The sequence below is a fragment of the Colletotrichum truncatum genome (assembly GCF_014235925.2).
Source record: "Colletotrichum truncatum strain CMES1059 chromosome Unknown Contig_0004, whole genome shotgun sequence".
Classification (NCBI taxonomy): domain Eukaryota; kingdom Fungi; phylum Ascomycota; class Sordariomycetes; order Glomerellales; family Glomerellaceae; genus Colletotrichum; species Colletotrichum truncatum.
The window spans coordinates 2,668,790-2,688,406 of NW_027222401.1; the positions used below are offsets into that span (position 1 = coordinate 2,668,790).

A 19,617-nucleotide genomic window follows, 5' to 3' on the forward strand; every position below is an offset into this window, starting at 1 on the left:
GATTTTGGAAACGAGCTGGAGACGAAGAAACTATGCAACTCGAGTCGTTAAAACTGGTGTCGTCAAAGGTAGCCTCTCCGAAGGTGGTATTATTGAGATTCGTACTATCAAATTTGGTGTCGTTGAGTGTAGCGTCTCTGAGAGTAGTGTCATCCTGGGGTATGGATGATGGAGAGCTTGGGTTCGCTGTTAAAGGCGGGTCATTTGTCTCTCCGCGGTCAACGTCCTGGTCCATAGTACTGATTTCAGTGCTATCTCCCGATACGCCTTCGTTTTTCTGGTCTAACGTTTGACTAGAAGCCGTATCTTGGGGACCCTGCTGTGAACCAGAGGGTCCACGAGGAGGCACTGTGTCGTTGATGTCATCATCACGATCCTCGGCCATGAGGCTTGCACGTCAGCAACTCAGTTGAAGATGCTTTCAGTTAATTTCGTTTCAGACTAAAGGCCTTAGGACAGTTGAGATGGCAGAAAATGAATGAGCAAGTAGGTTGGGAAGACAGAACGAGAAACAACACAAGACATACAACTGGTCCTTCTTCCCTTTGGCGACTTTTTTCAACTTATAAGATGGTATACGTCCAGGAGACACAAGCATCGCGCTCGGAAAGCATATAAGAATATTTCTCATCATTTCCCGCAGCGCCGATGGAGTCCATTCTGACAGACAATGCCTGTCAATGAGAGAAATGCCATGTTTGCTACTAAAGCTCGGACGCATAACATCCGTTTGCAATGCTTGCTGTGCCATCCTCATGATGTACACGCGTTGACCAGCTAGCGAGTCTTTGAGAGCCAGGGCTCAAAATAGCATGTAAGGAAATGCGATTAAAGAAAAAACTTTCCTAGCTTGGTAGTGATGTATAGTCGTGGAACTACGGCTGGCAAAACGACTTTCTGGGCTTCTTTATCAGCCGATCATGTTGACAGCCTTGATCACTGGACGAAAGTGTCCAAGGTGATCTTCATCCCTTGCGATTACTCAACAATGCCTCCTGGCAATGTAGCAATCGCCATATTCATGCGTGAGCGTCAATAAATCTGACATTGCAGCAGATTTAGCTGCCTTTATTGCAAATGTACGCCAGGATAATGGACTCCTGCCAGTGTATGTACTAGGCGCCAGTCGAAACGCCTAACTGGATATCCTCTCCATCGCAACCCCCCCATAACTGACACTGGTATTCTAGTCTCATTCAACACCAGAAAATCCATCTAAAATTGCACGCTTTGCCGAAACGCCTGCACTCCTGATTTGCCCGTCTTAACTATACCATCCCCTAGCACCGGGGCCTTGTGCTGTCGCCTCCTTTCTGTGTTTAATCATCGGCTCCTTTATGTCGAATGTATCAATAATGTCTTGCCACGTTTGCATGTCCATTGAGAAAATGGCCTGCTGCTTTGCCTTTTCACGCTTGACTCCGCCTTCCTCCTCCACTTCATCCCCTCCTATAGGACCTGCCATTTTGTTAGCCAAAGGGCTGCATGTTGCACCGATTCAACTTACTTAAAGATGGGAGGTCGTTGCTGTCGAACTCGATTCCGACCTTGCCATCGCGAATGAGAAAACTGACATAAAACATGTTTTCAACTGTCTGGCCAAAGGATTTTGGATTCACAACGAAGCGAAGGAGGTCGACTCCTCCCGTTTCTCGGAGGCCATGTTCGTGCATCACCTTGATCTGTTCTTCTTCGCTCATTTCTCTTTCGTCAAACAGCTCTACCAGCTTCGTCTGGGCGTCACTTTGAATATCTTGTAGTTGCTTAAGAATCTTGCTGCAGATCGCCGTGAGGTCGTTTTCTTTCTTAGCCAAGTCTTCCACGTTCAGGACTTCAGGACGTGTTTCCGCTAAATTGTTTGGCCGGAAAGGTGCTGTGCGTTTTGAAATCTTCCGAACCTTCTTTTCGACGGACAGAGGACCCAACAGAAAGCCAGGGAGGGCCGGCCGCCGGACGTTCGGCAGCGAGGCGAATTTCCCTAGGTGACTCCAGTTGAATGCTTCATCGTTACCTTCGTCGTCAAGTCGACCATCGTTACCCGTCCTGCGCCTCCGTGCTTGTGTGCTTGAAAGCTCCGGTGCTTCGTCATCCTCGATGCCGCCTGCTTGCCGCATATATGTGCAGCACTTGGATACGAACTCGTCGATATCAACACCTTCTGTCGTGCCTCCTTGCATTAACCTTACGGTTTTTCGATATGACAGGTCAACTGCGCTGACAAGCAAACGGGAGTCAATCGTAGCCTCTGTAGTCTGTTTTACGCCTCGGGCGACTTCTTGCGCCATCATCAAGGTATCCTTGAGTCCTGTCGAGCCCGGGGTCATGTACTCCTCTAGGTTCTCATTGATTCCCTTTTGAAGCTCGCGGAGCCTGCGCTGGATCTCTCTTCGCTCATCCATGGGTTGATCCGGGTCGTATACGTCAGAGTCGTATTCTTCGTCTCTATCCCCGGAGCGCCCGTTTGTGCGGCACCGCGAAGATTGCTCTACTTGAGCAGTACCCGCGCGCTTCCGCTTTCCGATTGACACATCGCGGCCTTTCCCTTTGTCCCTTATCGCGAGATGACCTTGCGCAGGTCCTGGCGCTTCATCCTCGCTCGGGGAGCCTGATGAGGCAGGCGATGATGACATGGGCGATGATGAAGGGGCAACTCTTGTCGGCATCGTGATTGTGAGTGGGTGATTCTCGGGTTATGCTTTTCTGTTCTGCGGCCAAACCACAGGGAAGAATTCTGTTAACCTTTTCGCATGGAGGAGAATGGCGAAAGTATCCAGTATCGTACAAAGCCGGTGATAATTAACGTCGTTGGAAGTCGCGTCAATTGCGACCAGGAAGACGCGACAAGCACTTTCCAACACCTCCTTCCACTCAACGCGCTCAGTGAGCTATGTGGGGGAAATAGTGGCTTGTCTTCCTTATCGATAACAGACAGTGGCTTGAGCGGGGTAGCGCCAACCGCTTTCCACTGTAGTGGAATTGACCAGGATGCGCTCCACTGAAGCTTCTCACTGAGTGTGTCTCACTGGGTGCTGTGCTCGTGGTGCTATCAGCTGCCCTGGAGCCTGCAGCTGCCGTCCGTGCTCACAACGTCCATGGGATTCCAGCTAAGTACAAGGAAACATCATCGTACGCTACACAAACACCAGCCACTTTCATCGCATCTTCTTCTCCAGTAACTGGTAACTTTCGCCTGTATATTGGTCTTGCAGAATGGCCTCATGACCCTCCGTGGGCTCCTGTTCTCATAATGGAGCCGTTCTCGTTCGCAAGCTCCGAGTCGCTGGACTATCCAGTAAGCATCCGCATGTACGCATTCATATCCGACACTTCCTCTCTCCAACGCGCGCGCTGATGTTCTGGCCATAGCATTAATCTCGAAGGTGACGAGACACCGTTCCTGCACTCTACTCTCTTGGAGAAGGCCGAGCTGAGGCATATCGGCTCCAACACAAGGTATACTGCCTGTCGCGCCGGCCGCCGCCGCAATCGCTGACCAGCTAGCTCGCACTCCGATCTCTACGTCACCGTCCAAGTTTGGGCTGGCTCGAAGCCGCTCACAGTACCGGTACAGACGTCCTATAAGTCGTTTCGAAGCGAGAGGAGGTGGGCGACCTTTGATGCTATCAACTGGGAATATTACTGATGAACGGCTTCAATAGGTGGAACGAATGGCTTACTCTCCCGATCGACTATTCCACGCTCCCCTTGAACTCCTGTTTAGCCATAACACTATGGGACTCTTCGCCCGCCGGCGGAAAGCAAGCGGTAGGCCATGCGATACCATTTGGAGGCACAACGCTGCCGTTGTTTGACCGAGACAACCAAGTACAGAAGGGACGACAGAAATGCATGGTACACCGACATAAAAACGCCGACGGCAACGATAACACAACCACTCCTGCTGTTCCTCGTAAGAAGAGGGTCGGTTTGAAGAAAGGAGAAATTCCGCCGGTAGATAAAGACGCCGAGGAGTTGGAGCGCATGGAGAAGCTGTTCAAAAAGCACGAGATGGGCGAAATCCCGAGAGTTGATTGGCTTGATCAGCTTGTATTTCGCGGTTTTGAAAAACGAGGGCTGCAATCAGCAAAGGCATCGCTCAAGACTATGCAACGGCAACAGACGGCAAACGGCGATGGATCTAATGAAAAGGCAGTTGCAGCGGATGAGAAGGGCACTGTTGACACCGAAACTCACCCAGGGTTTTCCAAGTTCCAACTCAACGTTGAACTCCCACGTTTCGACTTCCCTGTCGTCTTTGCCGACTTGGAGTACCCCCCGCCGCCAATTTCGGCCCTGCAGCACATGTCTGCTTCGCAGTCCAACGTTATGCTCAAGCCACCACCCGAAGTGCAGTTTGGCCCTGGCATTAATGCCTTTGGAGACTCAGGTCCTAACAGCCGGCTAATGAGGGTTTACGATCCTGAGGTCGGTGCTCGTGATAACCCTGCTGAGAGCAAACACAGGAGACTCGTCAGAAGCCAACACCGTCACGGTATTCTTGATAAGGACCTTAAGCCGAACGCCAAGGTCCGAGACGAGCTGAACCTCATCATGTCTTACTCACCAACCCATACATTAACTCCCGAAGAGAAGGATTTGATCTGGAAATTCCGCTACCATCTTACTCGTGACAAACGGGCGGTCACAAAATTTGTCAAGTCCGTTAACTGGCAGGACCACAGCGAAGCCAAACAGGCAGTGCAAGTTTTGGGGCGGTGGACCCAAATCGAAGTCGACGATGCTTTGGAATTGCTCGGTCCCACGTTCGATAATCAAGCCGTTCGAGCCTATGCTGTGGACAGACTACGCAAAGCAGATGACCATGAGTTGCTGCTCTACTTGTTGCAGTTGGTACAGGCTCTAAAATACGAGCACATTTCTGCGGATTCATCGCAGGAAGCCACTCAAGATTCCTCCTTGGCCCAGTTTTTGATATCGCGGGCAGCGGATAATTTCCTTCTCGGAAACTATTTCCACTGGTACTTGATGGTCGAATGCGACGATCACAGCCCTGAGCAAGGGCTGGACAATCGTAACATCTACCGAAAAGTTGCTTACGACTTCATGACAGAGCTGGTCAAGCGTCCTGATGGCGTGGAAACGAGAAAGGTTCTACTAAGGCAAGCCGAGTTGATTACGAATTTGTCCAAGATCTCTGGCGAAGTCAAGATGTCGCACGATTCTGTTGCGAAGAAAACAGACCACGCCAAGAACTGGTTGGCAGATCCTAAAAATGAGGTGCTCAACATCGATCCGCCTCTGCCACTGCCTCTTGATCCTACCATGAAGGTTGTGGGTGTCGTCCCAGAGGAGACAATCGTTTTCAAGTCTTCATTGTGTCCTATCAAGGTCACATTTAAGACGACTACTGGAAAGAAGTATCCCATTATCTTCAAGACGGGCGACGACTTGCGGCAAGATCAACTAGTCATTCAGATCATCACGCTCATGGACCAGTTGTTACAGAAAGAGAACTTGGACTTGAAGCTGTCACCATACAAGATTTTAGCAACAAGCACTACTGCTGGCGCATCCCAATTCGTGCCTTCCGTCAGCTTCCAGAGCATTGCATCAAAATACAAAAATAACCCAGCCCTAACCTACTTGAAATCAAACAACCCAGACGACCGTCAGCCCCTCGGTTTACGCCAAGAGACACTAGATACATACGTCAAATCCTGCGCCGGATACTGTGTCATCACTTATATTCTCGGTGTGGGTGACAGACACTTGGACAATCTTCTTCTTGCGCCGGATGGCCATTTCTTCCATGCAGACTTTGGTTTCATCCTCGGTAGAGATCCTAAGCCATTCGCACCGGTGATGAAACTGTCAAAAGAGATGGTGGACTGCATGGGTGGTGTGAACTCGGAACAGTTCAGGCAGTTCAAGCAATACTGCTTTTTGGCCTATACCGCACTGCGCAAGTCGTCTAACCTGATTCTCAACTTATTTAGCCTCATGGTCGACGCAAATATTCCCGACATTAGACTGGAGCCAGACAAGGCTGTGCTAAAAGTCAGAGAGAGGTTCCACTTGGAGCTTACCGAAGAAGAGTCGATGCGCTATTTTGACAGAGTGATCGAGGACACTCTCGGCGCCATTGCCCCCGTCGTGATTGACAAATTACACGAACTTGTACAGGCTTTCAGAAACTAGGTGGCGTTTGGACGGGGCGTTGGGGGTACACTTGTACGTTTAATAAAGTTTCCTGATATCATGGAAATCCACGACAGTAGCCAATACCAGAAAATCATTCGTTCCACGTTTTCTTCTTGCCTGGCTTAGCTACTGAAAGGGGTGGTTGAGTAAGATACTTGCCCTGGCTTCACCCCAACCTATGCGAATCTGCGGTCGACCTGGTGGCAGAGCTATCTCCGTAACGGCTTGGAGGGTCAACCAACTTGGTTCGAACAGAACCATGTTTGCGGCTGGTAATGAAACTTTGGTAGGATGCTTTCTCCGAAAGAGAAGACTGAGCTGTCTCCGAAAAAAAAGATGAGCTTTCTCCGGTAGACTCGCCTGCTACTCATATCAAGCCTCCAACTCTCCTAGAACTTGAGTCCCGGTCTTCATCTTCACAGCCTTTCAATTGCTCTGTATCCATTGCCTTTATACTGCATTTTCAAAACACACTTCAGTTACAACTGTCAAGAGTTTTGACACTTACCATTATTACCTTTACTAATAACGACAACTTCTTCCTGGTTCAAAGAATCACCATGGAAGACCAACAAGATCAAATCCCTCACCAGGTCGCCGTAGCCATGCTTCTCGGCATAGGACACCTCCAGGAAATCAAACAGCAAACAACAGACAACAGAGTCGCCTACGATGCCGAGAACCTGATTCTCCACACCATGCTGTGCCTCGATTCCCCTCATAGTATACACACCGCCCAAGCAATGGCGTATGTCATGAACGAGACGAGAAAGACGATCGAAAACGCGAAAAAAGCAGAGATGTGCTGTCATTTTATCGAACGCCTCCGCAACGCGGACGCCGGAAACTTGTGCGGACGCTACTTGCCCGACAGCGCCTGGTTCCAGCGCGCCTCGCAGACGACTTACAACGGCACCAGCAGATTTGGTCCTCGTGCCTGCGCATCCACGACGAACCATCATCACCCCGACATCTGCCCTTACGGCATATCATTCGACCTGCTGTACGAGAGATACCTGGACGAGCACCGACAACGGCGTCTCTGGTTGCAGGGGGCCATCGGCGGGTTCGGGCCCCAGAACCCGCCCGACAGCCCCTGGAACGAGTTCTTTGCGGATGTCGCGGCATACAGCTTGCACAACGACGTGCCCACACGGGCGTGGGACTACTGGCGCATCGTGATGTGTCTTCAGGAGAACTACGAGCGGGCCCGCGGCAGACAAGTCGACTACCGCGGTCTCCTGCAATACGGCTGGAAGTACACTAAGCACAGGATCGACACAGACGCCACGATAGTCCGGAGATGCGCCGAGGGCGTTCTATCTGAAGACGAGAAGGATGAGCTCGTTCAAGCTGTCATTGTCGACGCGAGGTCGTACTACTACGACCCTTTCGAGTTCCCGCAGGACCCCGCTAGGTACGAGGCGGCCATCCGCCCCAGATCGTGGGTCGCCAGGGAACTCGCTGAGATGCCCTTCATCAAGAGACTCCCCTCCTGTCCTCCGCCATTGCAGAATCTGAAGCGCGTTTGGAAGTGGGCGGATGTTGACGAGCATAGGAACGTGTGGGTGTGGTGCCAGTACGTTGCCACGGGGGATCACTGGTACCCTCATTACATCGGCAGTGACGACGGGAGCAACGAGGAGTTGAGGGTAGCTCTTCAGAGGAATCGGATGGACCAGATCTGGGAAGAGTCCCAACAGCAGCAGGCGCGTGCTGACGAATCCGAGGGGGTTATTGATCGACGAGAGGCGGAAGAGCAGGAGAAGAATAATGCTTACTCGCAGTTGGAATCTTCCCTTTCGACGGGGGACCTTGGCGATGAGGAAAGCGAGGTCCGGGAGGGAGACTATTATTTCGATTGGAGCGACGAAGAAGGACTGGAACATGAGGACGGCGATGAGGATGGCGACGACAGCTACATGTTCAGCCGTCGACAGGCTGAGGCGGAGAGACGCCATCACCAGCGGGACATTAACCGTCTTACACGGCGGGAGGAGAATATGACGGATAACTGGGGGGGTTATAGCGACTCGGATGAGATCGCGGCCAGTGGCGAGGGATCTTCTAGCTAGTAAGAGAGTTGGGAATATGTGAGATGATGACGGCGTTTGGCGTCTGTGGCTTCTTTTGTCGTTTTGGGTTATAGAGGCGTTCGGTCGTGGGTCGTGGAGATTCAGTCTCCTTATTATCGTAGATTGTATAAAATCAAGTACAATCACACTATGCAACGTTACAAGTGACCTGACGAGGAAAGGTTGGTGTAAAAGAAAGTCCCATTGGGCAAAATGGGCATGTCCAAATATGCAACTTATCATTCATAACTGAAGGGTATCAGTATCTCCTACCACCGCCTAGGTCCTTCGCGCAATGGCCAGTTCGATCATGTAACACGCTGCCTGCCTTGCAGTCTCACCACTTGCTGGTATACACATGAAACCCCAAAGCACTCATTCGCAACACACATGAAAAGACATGGCCATGAAACATAATCCTACAACTTATATACACATCCACTTCCACTCATGTCTCGCCAAAGACGAAAACGCCCTTGCCCTTTCTAAACCCGCCGAGAGCACCCTGGACAGCCTCCTTCAACACCTCCGCCTCGGTCTCCCAGCTCCAGCCGACCTCCTCGAAAGGCACATCCTTGAAGCGCCCCTCGCGGATCATACCCAAGACGTCCTCAATCGCAAACTTGCGGCCCTGGGGATCCCTCTCGTTCCACTTGCTCAGCCAGAAGCCGACGAACCTGATGTCCTTGAAAATGAGGAGACCGGTGGGCAGCATGACGGGCTGCTTCGCCATGCCGCCGTAGCTCACCATCGTGCCGCTCTCGCCCAGGCTGCGCGCGATGGCGGTCGCAGACTTGCCGCCGACGCAGTTCAGCCCCAGACCGACGGGCTCGCGCCCGCCGCGCGTCAGCTCCTTGAGCTGGTCCTTCCACTCGCGCGAGAGGAACTCCTTCTCCGTGACGACGGTGGTGGCGCCGAGGTCCGCGAGCTCCTTCTTCAGCTCCTCCGTCTCCGCCGCGTTCTCTCTCTCCCTGATGACGTTGATGCTACGCAGGCCCCAGAGCTTACCCAGCTGGATCGCGGCGCGGCCGACGCCGCTGTTGGCGCCGTTCTGGATGAACCACCCACCGCGGCCGGGTTCGAGGGCGTTCATGCCGCCGTTCGAGCCGGCCTTGATCTCGCCCGGTCCGTACGTGCGGAGGATGCGGTACGCCGTGCAAGGGTTGACGCTGACTGTCGCAACCTGCGTCGGAGTCAGGCCCTCCTTGGAAACCTTCATGACATCCTTTGCTTCCGCGACGGCGTGCGTGCGCCAAGTACCGAACGACGACGCGGCGGGGATGACCCAGTCGCCCCGCTGCAAGCCGAGATCCTTGGATCCGACGGAGACAACCTCGAAGACACCTTCGTTACCCGGGATCGCAGAGGGCTCGGAGGTACCGATAAGGGATGTGAAGGGGGGCTTGGAGCCGTATGTTCCCTGGACGGTGTTGATGTCGGCGGGGTTGATTGGAGCGGCGAGGGCGCGGAGGAGAACGGCGGAGGAGGGAATCGACGGGGAGATGGAGTGGGTGTGCAACCTGAGATCGCCATCGTCAGTTTTTGCTTGAGCGTTACACCTTTTAGGGGGGGTTCAATTGGGGGGGTTATCCGTACTGCAATACATCGCGCGGCTCGCCTTCTTTCGAGAACACCAACGCCTTGGCCTGAGTGTAGCCGTATGGTCCAGACTTGTATCGTCGTGCCACGCGGGGGATCGTCTGCGCTTGTGAAGACACAGCTGGCCGCAGCGCAGACGCCAAGGGGCGCAGGCGCAGCGTCGTCGCCGTAGTTCGCAAGCTCGCCGCCATGTCGTCAGTTGTGGAGGCGCAAGTATACTTGTAAAGAGTCGTTAGGGAGAAAGACACAAACAGAAAAAAAAAAGTCGTTGAATGTCGTCCAATCCTCACAGCCTTGAAGGTTGTGCTCCAAAAAAGCGTACCTACGTAACGCACGGCACTAGCTCGGTAACTGGAGCCGGCCGGCCGAGTCTCTGACGAGCTCACAATGACGTTTGCTAGGGGAGTCCCGGCGGGCGAATCAGCCGAAAGTTAGTTCAGTTGGGGGCTGCGTCCCTGAAGGGGCGGCCAAGCTGTTGTGAAGAGAGGGGGGGTGGCCCACTGTTTCCGCCATTGGCTCCAGCTTCCCACACTCCTCCTGCAGCTCGCTGGGAAAGGGGGGGCCAACGGCAACCGGCAATGCTTCTACGGTAGGCGTCCCGAATCCAGATACGGCCAAGATCTGACGAGGCGTCCGAAGGTTGGTCCCAATCCGGACGGATGCAAAAAGTGACTGGGGATGGCTTTGTCTGGTGTGTAAAGTGACATGTTCTAGCAGGCGCCCACAGCAAACTTCCGTGGCATCTTCAACGTCTAGCTACGCCGAGCTTGTACGCTAAAACTGCCTTGCAGCTGCACTCCTCTCGCCACATGAGGTGATGTGTTCAAGAGGGCCAAAGCGCTAGATTCGGATGACGCGGGGTTCATTGGTTGTCCCTTTATTTTTTTATTTTTTTTCCACCGTTCTATTTGTCCCACCCTCTTCGTGGACATATGGCCTGATACCAATCAGCTGCGACGGATATCGTTGACGGATTTCTTGTGATACGTGAAGTATCGATACAGACGCTCTATCAGAATTAGTTAACATAACATCAAAAACATCTCATGTAGTGCAATGTAGCCAGCAAAGGAGCTTGGCTGTCGGCCATTAAAACGTAAACTTTATTGCGGCTGTTAGTCGCCAGACGCATCGTAGCACCAGGACAGTCTTGAACAACTGTTCTAGGTTTCGATGACGTCTTCATCTGTTGTAGGTGCTCCGTCCCTTCTTCTGTATTCTTTTCCTCCGTGTCGCTCAAGTGCCTGGTTCTACCAGTCCGACACATTATTTTGTTGGCTCACTCATGGTCTGAACTCTGCCCCCGTCTCTTGGCCACAACCTTCTCCCCAAACCACCAGCGCAAACATGTACACCAGAAGGTAAGTCTTACAGTAGGAAAGAACAGGCCCGGGATGAAGAATAAGTTCCGGACCGGGGTGCCAATGTGCTCCAAACAGCGCAATGTAATGAAGAGAAACAAACATAACAAAGAAAGTGTAAACATCGTGTGTCAGAATGAGCCCGCGGTGCGAGCTGGGTATCTTGCATAACTTCTTCCAGTCTTGCCTCCATTTCACATACTGTCTCGTCTCCTCCACCACCGTCCTCCGTCCCCAGCTCTGGCTCGAAAAGAATTCAACTTTGGTAGTAAACGCTAGGAAATTTCATCTTGGTGTGTCCGCTCGGATTCGGTCGTTCGCTCTTCGGCGCATATAGGTGTGGAATCGTGTCCGACAAAGCACCGGTTCCCAACTCCAAAAACCGGATGCTTTGTGTAAATCGTTGTTACTGGTCTGGTGTCTTAGTTCCATTCCGAGCTAGGTGATTACTTGATGTTCTTGAACAGGTCATCACCCAAGCTACCTCCGTCCGTCAAGTCAACCTTGGCCTCGAGCGCGCTCAGCTCGGGAATCATCGGCGGAGGGGGACCGTGGACTTGGGGCCTGCTCTGGGGTCTGCTTTGCGTCTGGCTGCTGTTCGGATGCTCGTATACGACGCTGGCGCGCTTGTGCGGCGGTGAGGAATCATGAGAGCGCAGTCTCTTGAACCACCCGCTGGCACGTCTCGACTTCTTCTCATCGGCAATGCTGCCCTGGCTGCGGCTCATGGGACGGTTGTGGGGGACTCCCCCGTTCGACTGGGACTCGCCCTCTGTATATGCTTGGTTTAGTAAATTTCGGCTGAAGAGACGGCGTATGCTGCCTTGTCTGCTTGAGACTGCTGGAGAAAGTGGTGTATCATCTGAAAATCCTCTCGTACCATTCGTGGTGGCCGGCGAGTTGGGCACTGCCAGGCCGTGGCCATTTGTCTTGTCATTGACCTTTTCCTTGACGGCGGGTTCAGAGTCTTTGGTCACGCTCGCACGCGGGGTCTGGGGAGGCGTGGGTACCTCCTGGACGGGGCTAGGAAGCGGCGGGGGGATATCGGTTCCGTCGGTAAGGGAGCCGAACTTGAAATCGAGCTTGGGAAGCTCAAATCGCTTCGATCCGCCGTTGGTGGAGGTCATGGTGAAGTGTGCGATGGACGACTTTTGTCATCAATTGACGGGATGTAAACGGCAAGATTGGCCCTCAATGGGTCTGTAGAATGGCGAGGTTTGCAGGATTCGCCAACGCAGCCAGACAAACGCGTGACAAGGCAGTGCGGTTCGCCCCGTGGCGTGTGTCGTTGGACGGTGACAAGGGGAGTTGGTACTAGACCCAGTGCGGGCTGCAGCTGTATGGTGCGAGTGGACGAGGTCAACAGCGGAGCAGGAGGCTGGAGAGGCCTGGGGCGGTGGACCTTGGGCAAGAATGGATGCGGACGGCGGTAGTGAGGGTCAAGATTGAAAGGCGGCAGGGTACGACTGGAGCGAGATTGGGTTCTCTTGTGTGGTGGCGTGAATGGCCAGAGAAATGGACAAGTGGACGCCGACGTGCGTTGTGTACCAGGTACTCGTATGGATGCAGGGTACTACAGCGGGTTTGGTGCAGGTACTGCCGCCGGCTTCTGCTATACGTCTCGGTGCAGAGGACGCGGTCGTATTGATAGACGTTGGTGTTGAATACGAGTCGAGGAGGACGTGGCCATGGAACACGGCGTACTATGTGTTCCAAAGGGGGGGGATCAATTTGTTTCTCTCCCCTTTGACTAATGCCAAATGGACGTGGAAAAGGTACAGGAGCAGCAGCAGTGAATGCGAGCTGAAAATACGACACAAGACGAGTCGATGAAAGAAAGGGAGCCGACAGCGAGGGAGAGGGCCCGGATGGTAGTGGAGAAGGAGAAACGAAACAGAAACGACGAGGGATCAACTGGCAATGAATAGGAAGAAAAGACTTGGGTAAAACTTGGTAGCAGTAGTAGGAGTAGTAGTAGACGCGGCAGCAGCAGGGAGCTTCTACGGATGCTCTCGAGGTGCTCCGTGGTGCTGCTACTTGGTAGTGTAATACCGGCGCGGGTTGCTAGACGTGGGTTGGGATGGGGTGGAGGACATGGATGAGATGAGATGGGATTGGATTGGGGGGGACCTGGAGTGGATTTTGAGATGTACTGCAGGGGTCCAGCACCTTGTGTTTGTTAGTGCCAGGTGGTTCCCCGACAGTGGAACGCTTGCACGCACCATGGGCCAGGGGGGTTTGCCCTTGTAATTATGTTTCTAGAGGTCCGCGAGAGGAAAGCAAGTCCCATGCATGCCCATGGATGCATTCATTGCTTGTGTGTCAGGTGCCCAACCGTCCGGAAGCACTCACTACCTTTGGAAAGAAGAAAGGATGGATAGATGGTTGGGCTTTCCGTCACTGGGATGCCATTGCTTGCATAGTTGACGTTACGCGTTGTTGGGGCAGGCTGGAAGGATGCTCTGTCCCGGGAAGGTGGGCAGCTGCCTTTGGAGGGGCTTAGGTACAATGGTACTGCTACTATGTACTACTACATAGTAGTCAGGTGCCTGGGAACAACAATTTTAAGGATAGAGCAGGAAGGGGGGACCCCCAAGAAGCTCGGATCCCAAAAGGAAGGGGAAAAAAAAAAAGAAACGGAAGAAAAAAGTACAGGTGCGGGCGTCCCTCCAAGGAAAGTCACACTCATTCTGGGGAGGCCACAGCCGAAAAGTGACATTGATTGACATTGACATGGAAGTCTCTAAGTCCATTCGATACTGCCTTCCCTTGCATTAAACAGCTTACATAAGAGCGAGCATACGACCCCTACATCCACAAGGTTCGCATTATCGACTTCCTAAACACTGCTATTTTCCACCACTGTCACTACATCCCACACACCGAAATGTCAAACATTGACCACGATCAGCGCTGCCTGCCAAAGTCACAGAGAGGCACCCCCGTTAGCTTGGCGTCTTTCGTGTGCCGTCGCACTTTGTTCGTGTAGGTTTCACAGGGGGTGAAACGGAATTCCGTTCGTCAATAACAAATAACAGTAAATTGGTTCTAATCGATGGTTCATGATAGTTGAAAGTAGTGTTGTTGACTAGAAGGTGGGGATATTCCCCCTTGGCCTGTCACGTGGGTCTGGGAGGCTTGGGCCTCTCAGCCTGGCGGGCGTGTGGCTGGAAGTGCCACACGACTCCGTATTCTAACTATCGCAATACTAGAAACTCTCTTTTTATAGTGTTAAAGCGGTTGGAATATGTTATCCCTATATAGTTCCGTCTCCTCGTTAATTCGGCCTCCTATCCCTACTTTCTCCCGTAGTTACGGTCTTGTTACCTATCCCTCTATACGTATCGTTATCGTGTTGCTATTAACGAATCTCTCGAGGGCTTGATTTGGTTTGCTCTTCGTGAAGGCATTAGTAGGGTTGTCTTCGCTGTTAATCTAACGAATTTTTTATAGTTCTTGTCTTTCGTATGATTGTCTTAACGCTATGATATCGATTATAAGTCGCTTTTCTTTAGTAGTACCTAGCTTTACGAGACACTCGTATAGCGAATAAGAATCGGTATAGACAACTATCTAAATCGTTAGTAGGTTAAGGTAGTTAGTAATTATTGCTAGGGTTATGGCGAAGGCGTAGGCTATATCGACGCTAGCAACTATCCCGTAGATTTCTAACGCTAATACGCTGCGGGTAACTTATTTACTCTTCGTAGAGCTATAATAAACGAGGTTACTATAAATCGTAAATTCTCCGTTATTACTATTAGAAGAAGTATCGTTAGCTAGGATGATTAGAAACCTTAATTAAGAAGAGAGGTCGTAGTTATTAGTAAACGACTTATTAACGAAAACGAATAGCTTAGCTGTTATAAGGTCGAGTAGGATAAACGTTATTCCTTAGTTAAGCGATTCTATTTGCTATCGAATCCGTTAATTTAGTACTTTTATCGCTTCTAGCAAAGGGTCTTAGTATTAGGTAGTAGTAAATAAATCGAAACAGGCCTCGGGTTAGTAAATTGACGCGATATATACCTTTTTAACGCGTTGTTCAACATATTACTATTTTAGGTTAGGTTTAGTAGTCTTAATATATCGTAACTTCTTAGCTTATCCTTTTTGCTTTAAATTAATCGAATTATTAGTTAATAGCGCGACTATCCTTCTATTAAATTAGAAGGGTTTATTAATTATAAAGATATTCTTCGCTTTTACTATAAAAGCCGCTTTTTCTAACTATTCGTCTTCTAATTATAAGAACGCCTTGTCTAATAAACTAAGGGTATCGTCGGTTTGTATACCGATATAGCTAAAGTATAGATTTTTAGTAGATAAGATTAATAAGCATAGATCGTACGAAAAAGTAACTATCTAGAGATTCTCTTTATAATGCTTATAATACGTTGCCTACTAGTAGGTTCTAGCTTCTACGATTCCGTATAAAGGCTTTACAACCTCTATAATAGTCCCTTTTAGGTATTAGTCTTGAATTTGCTTCGGTAGGTAGGCGAGAATAGTATGATTAAGCCTTATAGAGGATTAAACATAGGCTTATATAATATCTCGAAGCCATAGTTATTTCCCTTCTTATAGGAGTAACGAGGTAATTAACAGAATTAGCTATTGACTTACTTGCTAAATCGTTAGCGATTAAGTTAATATAGCCTTCTTGCTATCGTTGGCATAACCTTATATTATAAGTCTCGATTTCTTATAAGGTTTAGTTATTTTACCCTTGACTTCGTTAACGATATAAGATCGGAAGATTCGTATGTTCTAATGCCTTCTCTTATTAAACTAGGTAAATTTAAATACTCCTCTAGCGATAAGGCTGTTAATCTCTTATTTAGTTAACTATTCGAACGGTTTGCTTAGTATAGTAATGTTAGAAGTATAAGTATATTATACTTCTATTTTACTTATTTATCCTATTTAGTCTTATCTAAGACTTAGTAGGACTTACAAAAGTAACTAGCTAAGAATGGCTGCTTGCTAGTTTAAACATATGACATTCAGATCCCTATGGAATACTCTCTTTAACCTTATCTAAAAGTCTATTTAGTTAAAGAAGATTCTAGTCTGATTTATAAGCTGCTTTATAAGCTAGTTGACGTATATACTTACGTATACTAAACCTAGCTTATAGCTTCCTATATTAGCTATTATAGGCGACGTTATACTACTATATAACTAGCCTAATTCTCTCCCTTAGCTAGCTATTAGTTCCTCAACCAACTCAGCTTCAATATAAGCCTATACATTCTTTACTATTAAAGCCCTACTTCATAAGTACAAGTTCCCTTACTCTAATACCCTGTTATAAGGATATCGTACTATCTACGAGATTCCTACCTACCGTTCCAACAAGTAATAATACCTTCTCGTCGTAGTTTGATTACTAATTCTTCGTCTGCTTGCTCCTTAATCGATAGGAATATTTATTAATAATCTAGGTTATTGTTGAATTCCTCTATGAAGTAGGCGATTAGTAGTAGTCTCTTCCGGGGTCTGCCTAGGCGTCTTCTCGGTAGCTTTAATGCCTCTTGCGGTTCGTCTAGTTTATTACCTCCGCTAGCGACGATAATCTCGTCGCATACTACTTCCTGCTACGGTATCTTAGCTTTAGGTTCTTCTTCTTCTAGCGCGGCGATGGAATTAGGTAGTTAATCGGGATCTTCGTAGTATAGTTTAACTACGGTAGACTAGAAGGTCTTTAGACTATATAGCATATCGATAGTATAGGTTTCGCCGTTTATAGCTACTAAAGTAAATAGTCTAGTCTAGCCCTTCTTTTCGCGCTATACTTATACTTACAACCGTAGCGGTAAATTAATAATTAGCTTTATATTAAGGCTATTACAGGTAGCGATAGCTTCTACTACCTATCGCCTTACGTAAAGTTTATATACTTTGCTTATCGCCTTCTTAATCGCTTTCGCCTGCCTTATGACTTCGGGAGATAGTAGCAAATCGTTAGTAATTCGTAGGTATAAGCCGAATACTAAGAGTGTTAGCACTATTCCGTTTAAGCTAGCAGTATCGTTAACTACTTTGACTACTATTTAAAATGCTAATTCTAGCGTAATTATTAAGTCTTCTACTTTAATAATTTCGTATGCTTTCCTTAGAGGTATATAGTATCGTTTAACTTTCCTAATACTGTTATAGGCTTTTATAGGAATTTCCTTGATTTTAATTACTATTCCTCTCGCCGCGTTTCGGAATTCTGTTAAGCGGAAGTTTGTTCTAGCGTCGGTAACTAGCCAGTCTAGGGGTCCCTGATATATATCTATTTAGCAGAGGCGTAAGGCTTCCTAAGTAGCTTTCGTAGAAATATCCTTAAGGAACCGGGCGGCGTTAAACGCCGTAGCAGTATCGACGATATAGAAGACCGGTCTATTACCTTTAAGGTATATTACGTTAGCGATAACCTTATAGTTAAATTCGTAATCGTCTTATAACGTAAATTTAAACCGTAATAACGCTAGTACGTATATTTAGCATCGATAGTAGACTTTCGATAGTTACTTAATTGCTATAATTTCAACTAGGTAGCTAGCCCTCTAGAGTACTTTATATAATCGTTAAATAGATAGGTATCCGAAGCGACGGTAAACCCGTCGCAATTTAGTATCTATAAAGTAGTTCTAGGCAAGTAGTTTCTCCTTATTAAGTAATAACTATAGGTAGCCTTATTTGCAAATAATAGGTACGACCTTGTTTCCTTAGATAAGGGTATTCGTAACGTTATTAAAGTAGACCTTCAATCGGTTTATATCTCCTAGGCATATAAGGAAGGGAGTATTAGTCTTAATAACGTAAAATTTAACGCTTCTAAATAGCGTTAGCATTTTAGTAGTCCCTATAGACTTTAGTAGTATCCTATCGCCGAATTTTACTATAACGCCGCTAGCCGCCTTAGTATTTAACGTAATTCCTTCGTAAATTTGTTATAAGGCTATGAATTATAGGTAGCTAGCGGTTAAGAATCCTGCTGCGCCCGAGTCAGGCATGATCCCTTAGAAGTTCTAGGCAGAGTAGCGTCCCTCGAGTATAAATTACGAAGGTAGCTTTTTTAGTTCTAGTTAGTTACGGAAGAGGTCTTCTTTCGTAATAGCATAGCGGGTTGACTAGTCTGCTAGGATCGTAGCGATCCTATTGCTATTAATTGCTATTATAGTAAAATAGGTGGTAACCTGGAATTGACTATCGCTGCCGGTCTCTTCTTCTTCGTTACTTTTACTAGTTTGTTCGGTTACGTAGTAGTATTGCTAAGGGTCTTCGGCGGTAGGTTATAGGTCTAACCTGTCGAAACCCTCGTATTAGACGAGAAATTAGCTATATGCTAGAAGTAACGTATCCTAGGCATATTAGGTAGTTTTAAACTTCTCGTATGCTTTTTGTCTCTCTTCTATAGTATGTTTAGTTAACTAGCAGTTAGGTTTTCTATATACGTAGCACTTCTTAAGCGTTAGCAGTAATAAGGGTCTGTTACGGCTTCTTCCTCGTGATGATCGACTTCGTAATAAACGACTATATCGTAAATAACGCCCTCGACCGTTAAAAGTTCTATCGGTCTAGTACTGCTTTAGTAGGTTAGCTATTATATTAAATTGTTATTAGTTAAGACGGGTAGCTATCTCGATCGACGAGATTAATTAGCTACGAAGTCCCTTATACGTCTTAGCCGGTATAAATAACGCTATTATATACTCTAGAATATCTCTATAAGCGTATAGAAGTTAGGTATAGAGGGATCGGTTGTTATAATCCTATTATAGCAAACTAGGCTAAATCTTGCTTAATTTGTTATATAGTATGTTAAAACACTCCGATTTAGTCTTTCTAAGGTTATTACGAATGATTTAGGGAAGAGTAGTTATATTCTACTACGTAACGTACGCTTATTACCTTTCCTTAGTCTCGAAGTATGATTTTAATTAGTTAATCATAGTTTCGAAGTTAGGCTATAGGTTAATTACTTTAATCAAGGCGTAGAAGTAGGTTTTAGCTATTCCTTTTAGTATTAAGGGAAATACCTTATTATATTAGGAGGTATGAATTCCTAGCATTCTATAGTAATCTACGAATACTAGCATCTTCTTTTCAAGTATATCGTATATATCGCCGCTATATTTTATATCGTCGGGGTATAGTTTCGCGAATTCTATTAATTACTTTCCGATACGGTTTATTAACTTATATAGTTAGAAGTCTGTTAATAGAGAGACCGTAGGATATAGCGGTCGGTACGGTAGTTACTACTATTATTATTCTTATAGAGGAGGTAGCTATAAGGTTGGTTCGACTCTTCCTCCTATGCTATTAGCTACTATTGCCGGTCTCGTAATCTCTTCGTAGAATTCGGGGTCTTTTATCAAAGCCTTTAGGTTGCGATATCTCTTAACGCCTTGTTCGAGTTCTTA

The 19,617-nt window shown here is 48.2% G+C and overlaps 6 protein-coding genes across 6 annotated transcripts; 2 read left to right on the forward strand and 4 right to left on the reverse strand.

The window, feature by feature from the left end:
- Nucleotides 1-1,264: 1,264 nt before the first annotated feature.
- Nucleotides 1,265-2,663, reverse strand: CTRU02_207487 (nuclear protein qri2; the record flags this gene model as incomplete). Its single annotated transcript, XM_036719124.1, has 2 exons — nt 1,265-1,458; nt 1,508-2,663. The coding sequence occupies 2 exons, from the start codon at nt 2,661-2,663 to the stop codon at nt 1,265-1,267; spliced, it is 1,350 nt and encodes a 449-aa protein (XP_036588831.1).
- Nucleotides 2,664-3,642: 979 nt separating this feature from the next.
- Nucleotides 3,643-6,159, forward strand: CTRU02_207488 (phosphatidylinositol 3 kinase; the record flags this gene model as incomplete). Its single annotated transcript, XM_036719123.1, has 1 exon — nt 3,643-6,159. The coding sequence occupies one exon, from the start codon at nt 3,643-3,645 to the stop codon at nt 6,157-6,159; it is 2,517 nt and encodes an 838-aa protein (XP_036588830.1).
- A 563-nt stretch (nt 6,160-6,722) lies between these two features.
- On the forward strand, nt 6,723-8,237 carry CTRU02_207489 (uncharacterized protein; the record flags this gene model as incomplete). Its single annotated transcript, XM_036719122.1, has 1 exon — nt 6,723-8,237. The coding sequence occupies one exon, from the start codon at nt 6,723-6,725 to the stop codon at nt 8,235-8,237; it is 1,515 nt and encodes a 504-aa protein (XP_036588829.1).
- A 448-nt stretch (nt 8,238-8,685) lies between these two features.
- CTRU02_207490 (putative mitochondrial enoyl reductase) lies at nt 8,686-10,027 on the reverse strand (the record flags this gene model as incomplete). The annotated part of the gene is made up of 2 exons (XM_036719121.1): nt 8,686-9,757; nt 9,834-10,027. The coding sequence occupies 2 exons, from the start codon at nt 10,025-10,027 to the stop codon at nt 8,686-8,688; spliced, it is 1,266 nt and encodes a 421-aa protein (XP_036588828.1).
- A 1,177-nt stretch (nt 10,028-11,204) lies between these two features.
- Nucleotides 11,205-11,366, reverse strand: CTRU02_207491 (uncharacterized protein; the record flags this gene model as incomplete). The annotated part of the gene is made up of 1 exon (XM_036719120.1): nt 11,205-11,366. One exon carries the CDS (start codon nt 11,364-11,366, stop codon nt 11,205-11,207), a length of 162 nt encoding a protein of 53 aa, XP_036588827.1.
- A 277-nt stretch (nt 11,367-11,643) lies between these two features.
- On the reverse strand, nt 11,644-12,324 carry CTRU02_207492 (uncharacterized protein; the record flags this gene model as incomplete). Its single annotated transcript, XM_036719119.1, has 2 exons — nt 11,644-11,969; nt 12,078-12,324. 2 exons carry the CDS (start codon nt 12,322-12,324, stop codon nt 11,644-11,646), a joined length of 573 nt encoding a protein of 190 aa, XP_036588826.1.
- Nucleotides 12,325-19,617: the final 7,293 nt, after the last annotated feature.